General features: G+C 47.3%; 1 protein-coding gene across 6 annotated transcripts in view; it reads right to left on the bottom strand.

Moving 5' to 3' along the window:
- Window positions 1-1,028: 1,028 nt before the first annotated feature.
- Window positions 1,029-9,047, bottom strand: part of pam (peptidylglycine alpha-amidating monooxygenase) — a 45,414-nt gene continuing 37,395 nt past the window's right edge. For all 6 annotated transcript variants that reach the window (XM_086187357.1, XM_086187355.1, XM_086187354.1 and 3 more), the window contains 7 exons: window positions 8,453-8,656; window positions 7,700-7,818; window positions 7,163-7,259; window positions 6,977-7,027; window positions 6,605-6,856; window positions 4,662-4,721; window positions 1,029-4,552 (listed from right to left, as the gene is read on the bottom strand). In XM_086187357.1, coding sequence (XP_086043483.1) covers window positions 4,374-4,552; window positions 4,662-4,721; window positions 6,605-6,856; window positions 6,977-7,027; window positions 7,163-7,259; window positions 7,700-7,818; window positions 8,453-8,656 — 962 coding nt within the window. In that variant the 3' untranslated portion in view covers window positions 1,029-4,373. The remainder of the gene's footprint in view (window positions 4,553-4,661; window positions 4,722-6,604; window positions 6,857-6,976; window positions 7,028-7,162; window positions 7,260-7,699; window positions 7,819-8,452; window positions 8,657-9,047) is intronic.

Below are 9,047 nucleotides of genomic sequence, written 5' to 3'. Positions count from 1 at the left end.
CTCTGGATGGAACTCAGTGTGCTGAAAATAGTTCTGAGTTGTTTTTGCACCTTGTTCCTTCAGCTGAGCCTGTGGGCCTCAGACGCATGATGAGCAGCAGATGAACCTTCAGGCAGCAGATCCAGGTGAGGGCTCAGCTTGTGTGTCCAGCTGCAGCTGCTGTTGTTCTGACTCTACAGTCAAACTAAAGCAGCTCTGAGGTACCGATCGCCTGCTACACCGGCTCGGTCTGGTCTGCTGAATCCTCCCCCGGCTGAATAAACATTTGCAGATTCTTAAGTTTCTCTGGACGTCTATTAACCAGACGAGTTCATGTCTTGACCCTGAAAATCACGAATGAGCTCAGCTACACTACTGCTGAGCAGCTTACACCATCTCAGCTGCAGTGACACGCCACCTTCATCTCCACAATGGAGGCTGAAGATCTGTAACGATCACAAACAGCTTCAACACACACGGAAGAAGAGCCGCTCAGAGTTGGTCCTGACAAATATGGAGAGATGAGTCGAGGGAAGGTGGTAGATTCAAGAGCATCAATGAAACATCACCGCTGAGTCCAGTCTAACACCCATGACCACGATCCCTCATCTACAGACTTAGATGGTTAACCATCGCTGATGGACCTGAGAAAACAGACAGGAACGTAGCGTTCTAGCTCCTGTGAGCTGTTTCAGTTCTACAGGCAGGAGAACTCAGCTGTTCTCCAACGGCAGGAGAACCCTGCAGAGCAACTGGATGCAGTTGTTCTCCAAAGCAGTGATGGTGACGTTTCATCCAGTAGAATAGAACCACAGTGACATGAATACTGGCTGGGAGAGAAGAAACGATGGCATGTTTTTTAATAACTAATATTACTGGGACGAATACAGGACGTATGTAGATGAGTGTTTAAGGAAAACAAACAAGAGACACTCTGATCACCTGGTCCAGATACCAGGAGACCTGGTAGATGTACTGGTGTGTGTGTGTGTGTATGTCTCAAATACTCAAAACCACCCAACCACCTTCCAAATGCTCCAGGACACTGATGCTTTGCATACACTTTATTACACAAATACCATTGTTACTGAAAATAGTACCTTTGCAGCAAAACCAGTGTGTCACAATAAATATCAGGTAGCCCACTTCATGAGACTGCAACATCAGAAACACTGTTCTATGACATGTCATTCAATAAATAAGTCTTTTGTGTCAGTCAAATATCAGATGGCGGCCATGGAGCAAACAGACCAATGTGGTGACGCCTGAGAACGTTGATGAGTTGTGGCAGCAGGAAATGAACAGAAGTCTACTTCCTGTCTCTGTGTCAGTGACTCGTGACATGTAATTCAGGCACGTGTTTGTTGCCACCAGATTCTACTGAACCACTTCTTTGACCTGTTTGTGTAAATACTCCCAGACTCCCAGACATAAACCTGGTCCAGTCTTTGCTGGGCTCTCTTGACCCAGGGAACAGAAGCTCTCCACGGTTTCTGTCTATTGATTCGTACTCAGGGAAAATTGGCATGCGGACATGAAAAACGAACTTGTGCACTGGAGTGTGTGACTCTAATGCTGCAATTTAGTATTAGTTTACAATCTAGCTGTAAAAGTATTTTCCCTCTATTTTTAAAGCCCTCATAGGCCACATTTTCCACTTATTTGGCCTTTTTTGGGGGTCTGAATGATTAACTGGGAGGACTATTGGAACCTGAGACCAGCAACCATGACACGAGTGCCTCGGCTCCCATGGTTACTGAAGGAGTCACCAGCATCAGGGGACGATCCTACAGAGGAGGGCTGTCCCTCTGGTGAGTTGTTGCAGGGGTGGAGATGGAGAACAGGGGGAGGAGCTTGTGTTCTCTGTAAGATCAGAACTAACAATGGTTTGTTAGGTGCTTTCATAGACAACCTCTGGACGGGCGGGAGGATCCTGTCATGCTCACCGGCTCAGCCTGATTGAAACTCTCAGTGGACGGACTTTGAAGCCGCTGGTTGCTGGTGACATGTTCTCACTCAACACGCGACTGATTGTACTCGTCAGGAATCGTTCAGACCCAGGAGACCTGAGGACAGGAGCCGCTTGGATTCTGTGACAGCGTTTTACTTTTACAGTTAGATTAGAATGACGTCCAGTGCAACTCGCTGGTTCTGACTGTGCACGTTCCAGCTCCAGCTACAATGGTAATGGCAGGTGCGGAAGAAAGGCAAAATACAAATGTAAAAAGGCACAAAATTACAAGTGAAATGTTACTGAGCTGAAACATGGACCCAATGTGTGTGTGTGTAAAACTGTGTTACATACATCTGTACAAGGAAGAATGCACTTTCCAGTTACTGTCTACATACATTAGTGCTGTTAATCCATTCTTACAATCACCACGAGTCCTGCAGAATGTGACTGATGTTGAAATCTCACCAGGAGCTGATTCAGTCGACGTCTAAGACGTCTCAAACGCCAGCAGGCTGAAGGATGAAGCAGGTGTCGTCGTTGGGGCCCCATGTGGTGACGACACTAACAAAGAGAACAGCACAAGTTCCAGGTCTGCTGGTCGAGTCGCGCAGTGACAAACAAGTCTCATCACTCGTCACTCAAGCGCAGCAGCAACAGTGGACGGCGGGGACTCGTTGTTAGTGTGGTCGGAGCAGATCGGTGACGATGAGGATGATGATGGCCAGGCTGTTCGGATCAGATCGTAAACGCTTCATATCTGATCGATAGAACTGGGTTACAATGAGGGTCCGATCAGGAGAACTGTGTAGGCGTTCTGGACATTTGTCTTTAATGAATCCACGATTGTTGTATTGAACCTACTGTAGTTGAAGTAGAAAATTTCAGTAGCGATGGTACATATCGTACTGTCAGGAAAATGTATAAAAAGTTTAAGGGCTCCTCATTCAAAACTATGATTATTGTCATTTCATCTCTTAAAAATGTTTCCAGGCTTTAAATGTGGAAGTGGAGACAATGACCCCCTGGTCCAGGCTCATTATTGACAGCTGATGCTGTGGAATACTGTATTAATAAGTATGTATTAGTAGGTGAATTAATCTTACATTTTAGTTATAGAATATAGAATCCGAACCTATTTCTCAAATGAGACACCAACACATACCGGGATATAATATTGATCGAATGGCAGTAAAATGGTTTAATCAAGTCGATCAGCATGCTGACGTGACAGCACCAGCAGCTCTCATGATGCAGTAGAACATTTATCCCATGCAGCAAGCGTAGTGAAAAAAGACCGCATCTCTACTTGTGAGTGAGTTAAAGACGCAATTTGTAGTTAATCTGAAGAAGCTAAAGCTTGGTAGTGACACTCCAGACCAGTAGGGGGCAGCATATTACCAGGAGGTCAAGGCTGTTGTTAGGAACAGGTAAATGCTAATTTGTTTAGAACGTGCTCTTCCAACGCTGCCCTCTGGTGGCCAGGATGGATTGGCAACTAAAACAATTCTCTGAAGGGTCACCGCTTCATTTTGAAGACATTTGTGAGACTGCTGGACCAATTAAGAGCATCACTCTCATCAGTGTTGAATCAGAAAGTTGTAAGCATGCAGTTACTGATCACGCCTAATCCGTCTCCTACAATCCCATTTCCTTCAAATAAATCATGTAGCTCAGTCTTGTTGCCGTCTGGGTTTAAAGCTTTTACACGGCACCGTGTCTTCTCCAGTCTTGCTATCTATGGGTCCTAGCGTGTTCGATGTTTACAAATCTATTTCAGGGCCACTGGACTACTCTTGGCTACTCAGAACACTGAGCTAGTTGTTACTTTGTCAGCCTGGATGTTGGGCTCTGATCCAGGCTGCGGGCCGATCCGCGCATCACTACCATTTTGTGACAATCGACTCATCCTGAGGAACAAAGTGGCAATAACAAACAAGAACAGCGAGACGCTGACCTCTTAATGGCGTGAGAGACTGTTGAGGTCCGATAGCTCAGCATCTTCTTCATGAACATTTAGGTTACGAGCAGCAACTCTACTGGATGAACGGGGCTGGGATCAGGTTGAACACAGTGAAGAATGCACTGTGAAGAAGGTCCCGGAGCAGCGCTACTTGTGCCGGTCACGTTGCCACCACAAACACAGGGCCCCGAACATTCCCTCATCGATCGATCAGCTATCAGTTGTTTCAGTCATAACTTTGTTTTGGAAAGAATAATCATTTCACAGCGATCAGTGTGAATCTTCTGGCCACAGCAGCTTCAAGACCACATGAAAATTAAATTAAGATGAAATAAGGATCATAATTATACCAAACTATTTTTATGTACAGTACATACTTAAATATATAAACAATAAAATTGGCAGCTAACACAACAGTTACACACATGATGACTGGCATACACCCTGGCAATTTAAGCAGAAGGTTCCGGAGTCCGACCTCTATGAGGAAGAGCGAGGAGGCGGCAGGGCCGAGTACTCCTCGTTCTCTGACTCGCTGCTCTCCTCGTCGTTCCTCTCCTGGTCGCTGCCTTCAGTGCTCAGCTGGTCGAAGCCCTGACGAGTGTAACCTTTATGGGATGCAAAGAAGTTGCCGAGGTTCAGACCGCCCACTGCTTTACCTGAGCAGAAGGAGAGCAACACCTCATTAGCCTGTTCGTAAGTCCTGGGGGTTCCCAGATTCCTGCCTGGGTCAACCCACCAAAGCCTACTTGATCATCCATGACTGACCTCTTATTTTTCCCAGGATCCCTCCTCCAGGGCTCGGTTCACTCTTCACTTCATGTCGGCCTGCAAACAAACAAATATTCAGCATCACTCATCTGAGCAAACGCGCAGCGAGCAAGCAGGTGACCTCCACCACACCTTCCCTCAACTGTAGAGGAATTCTGTGTGATGAAGGAATTTGTCAGACACCAGAAGCAGGCTGGAGACTCAGAGACGGCTGACACTAGACGTCCATGGCAGAGGTACAAAGTTGCGGTGAGATGAGGTTGAGTAGGCCCCCCCCGGAACATCTGAGTCCCCCCCCCCCGTAAACACACATACTAGTAATGTCAGGCACTACCAGTAACACCCAACTAGAACATTCTGCACAGATGTGACCTTCACGTAGTCTAAACACAGCTACGCATCTGAACAATGCTGGCGCCGTGAGTGTCAGCCTCACTATCAGGAAGTGTTCTGACTAAAAATAAAAGCCCTGATGGAAGACGCCGCGGGTTCACTCCCAGCCTCAGGTCGAGACAAGCTTCTAACCTTACAGACCAATTATGAGGCTGAGGCACAAGAAAGTTAAAACAGAGGACACCAGATAAAATTCCTCATCATCAATGTTCCCCGACCGTTCTTATTGTTTGCAACCTTTAAAGAATGTGGTAATTTCAAAAATGCTCCCCCGGGGGTTCTGAGGGGTAAATCCTCAAGGGACAACTCAATCCATCATTCATCCATTTTCTGCCACTTATCCTGTTAAGGGTTGCAGGGGGGGTGGAGCCTATCCCAGCAGCCTTCGGGCGAGAGGCGGGGTTCACCCTGGACGGGTCACCAGTCCATGGCAGGGCCAACACATATGGACTGTGGGAAGAAGCCGGAGTACCCGGAGAGAACCCACGCAGGCGCAGGGAGAACACACACAGAAAGATCCCGTCCCCGAGCCGGGACTTGAACCCCAAACCTTCTTGCTGTGAGGCGACAGTGCTGACCACTGCACCACCGTGCCGCCCGGTACAACTCATAATCGTTTTTCATTTCATTGAATCACAGCCCTCTGAATCGTGATGGTGACTTGCTGAGAGATTCCCTGGCTGAACAGCTGTGTATGAGCCTAGGTAGGCTTGTTCACCAGCAGAGGGAGCTCTAAACCTTCACCCTCAGTGTGACTGACAGCTGGCGTCATGCCATACTAAGTAAGCCCTGACTGCAGTACGCAGATCGAGAAGTCTAAAGCCTAAACCTAACCTCTCTCGATCTAAAGCCTAAACCTAACCTCTCTCGATCTAAAGCCTAAACCTAACCTCTCTCGATCTAAAGCCTGAACCTAACCTCTATCGATCTAAAGCCTAAGCCTAACCTCTCTCGATCTAAAGCCTGAACCTAACCTCTCTCGATCTAAAGCCTAAACCTAACCTCTCTCGATCTAAAGCCTAAACCTAACCTCTCTCGATCTAAAGCCTAAGCCTAACCTCTCTCGATCTAAAGCCTAAACCTAACCTCTCTCGATCTAAAGCCTAAGCCTAACCTCTCTCGATCTAAAGCCTAAACCTAACCTCTCTCGATCTAAAGCCTAAGCCTAACCTCTCTCGATCTAAAGCCTAAACCTAACCTCTCTAGATCTAAAGCCTAAGCCTAACCTCTCTCGATCTAAAGCCTAAACCTAACCTCTCTCGATCTAAAGCCTAAGCCTAACCTCTCTCGATCTAAAGCCTAAACCTAACCTCTCTCGATCTAAAGCCTAAGCCTAACCTCTCTCGATCTAAAGCCTAAACCTAACCTCTCTCGATCGAAAGCCTAAACCTAACCTCTCTCGATCGAAAGCCTAAACCTAACCTCTCTCGATCTAAAGCCTAAACCTAACCTCTCTCGATCTAAAGCCTAAGCCTAACCTCTCTCGATCTAAAGCCTAAACCATTCAGAACTGCGTGCTGCTGTCAGTTGCACTTGGCCATACTTACTGTTTTTCCTCCAGCAGACGAAGAGCCCAATAGAGATAACCAGCACCAGTGGGACCAGCAGCAGCGTGGTGATGAAGGCTGGGAGGATGCCCTGTGCCTTGTTGGGTTTCAGTTCATTCTTTTCCTTCTCCTTCTCCTCCTGCTGCTTCTGGGGTTGTGGCTGTTCAGCCACTGCTTGCTTGTCTTGGATGGCAGCTGTCTTGGAAATGTTGTTCCCCGGCCTCACCTTGGTGTGGACAATTGTCTCCATTTCTAACAGAGAGAGGGAGAGGTTCTGACAGGGTCTCACCTCAGTCCCACACAGGCAAACAGGGCAGGACCTTTGCTGCTGCTGGACACTGGACAGTCTCCATAAAGATGGACAAAACTCACCTTCAAGCTCTTGAACCTCGATGCCGGCCTTCTTAACGGAGCGATGTGCCTCTACACAAACCAGTTGAGAAGACAGAAATCTCAGTGTTTTGTGCAGTGAGGATCAGGTTAGTGTGGAGTTCATTTATAGGGCCTGAGAATTTTGAGTGAAGGTACTTTGATTATTCTTCAGGAAGGTGATCTTACTCTCAGAGGAGAACTTGAAGACCGATTGGCTGCCTGCATCCCCGACAAAGACGCTGCCGTCCTGTGTTTCAACAATAGCGTGAGGAATTTCAAACTCCTGAAAATGAAGGAAAACACAGTTGGAAGTTACAACTTTTACCTTGCGACTGATGAACAGATATTCAGATTTACTCACTTTATATGAATCGTGTTCATTTGTGCATGACTTCATGTTGGTGTCAGGTTTATGTGTCAACCTCCAGCAAATCATGTTGTCATAGAAATGATCTGAGCAAAGCACTGGACGATACTACTGATAAGTAGCCACGATGCCACGATGTTGCTCCTGGGGGACCAGAGCGGTACCCTCATCCTGCTCATGACCCCGAGAAGGAGGTGGGGAGGCAATCGCCACTCCTCAGATACAGACATTTTTACCATTGGAACGTTCTCTACCATGGACAAACACAACGCGCACCATACGAGCTAAACTGCAAGTGGATGAGATGCTACTTGCTAATAAAGCGCGCGTGTGAGTGTGTGTGTGTATGTGTTTACCTCCTTCTCTGGGCTAAAGACATCCAATATCTCCTTGGTTGAGTAATTGATTGTGAAACCTCTGAGTGGAGTTGTGCTGTCGTACAGTGAGTTCCCATTTACTGCAAAAATGACTCCATCTACAAACACACACACACACACACACACACACACACACACACACACACACACACAGAGTACAACTTTTACCTTGCGACTGATGAACAGATATTCAGATTTACTCACTTTATATGAATCGTGTTCATTTGTGCATGACTTCATGTTGGTGTCAGGTTTATGTGTCAACCTCCAGCAAATCATGTTGTCATAGAAATGATCTGCACCTGCTTGAGTCCCGCCCTTGTGATAGACACTGCCCTCAACCAATCAGACGCAAGAGTGTAGCTGCAGGTGCCCAACAGGAGGGACAAGAAGAACTCAGGAGGAAAGACAGAGAGCTCCAGGGACAGGAGGATCGGAGGAGGTGAGGGAGGACCGGTGCAGGTATCACGCATCATCTTGGTCTTGAGTGATTCACCTTCGCTAGCCCTCCTTTAAGGTCCTTTCACTGCCCTCATGTTTTCTCCCAGTTTCTTGCTCTAGTTTGATTCTCTGTGATTCACCGTGACTTTCGTACTTTGCCAGTGTTTCTGCTCTGAATTATGACTGTGAGCTCATCCTCATCTGAGCCTACATTTGGCTCCTGCTGACACGATCTGATCATGGATTGTGAGCAATGGAAAACTAAAGAGAGAGAAGGGGAATCAGTCTCACCTCCAACAGGACTGTAGGCGATGGCGAAAACCTCCCCTCCAAACTCCTCTTTCTTTATTTCCTTGACAAACTCTCCTGTCTCAGTGAGGAAGCACTGGATGCGTCCGTTCTCCCTGTCCGCCACACACACCTCGTTTCTGTCCGGAAGCAACGCCAAGCTGTGAGGGATCCGGAATGGGGTCCGCCTCCTCCTATCCGATGAGCCTTTGGTCAGAAAAGAAGACATTGGGATTCAGAATAATGCACAGAATATTGTATCATGTCTGTTGTAGTCTACTGACAAAGTTTTCAATGACGACAACCTGAGAGAGTTTTCTATGGCGGCTGACAGCCTAAGATGCTCGTGTTGCTGGTGGGACGGCGAGTAACAGAAGACGTCCCACCTCGAAGAAATCTGAGACTTCGGACTGGTTCTGCGATGCAAAGTTTTTCAAACTCTATTTCTACCTACTTCTAGTAACAAAACCTGGGAGACTGTCCTTGTTTAGACGGTGGTCCGTCAGTCTGGCCGGACATCAAACATGTGCTCATGCAGACGGCCTCACAGACGAGTGGCTCACAGGCTCTTCACACCTGATACCAGCACGAGTCTCCA

This window comes from Aulostomus chinensis, chromosome 19, assembly GCF_037954235.1.
Source record: "Aulostomus chinensis isolate RoL2024-O1b breed Wild chromosome 19, RoL_Achi_v1.0, whole genome shotgun sequence".
NCBI classification, from domain to species: domain Eukaryota; kingdom Metazoa; phylum Chordata; class Actinopteri; order Syngnathiformes; family Aulostomidae; genus Aulostomus; species Aulostomus chinensis.
Note: the sequence above shows the minus strand (reverse complement) of the source record. Positions and strands in the feature narration are given on the sequence as shown.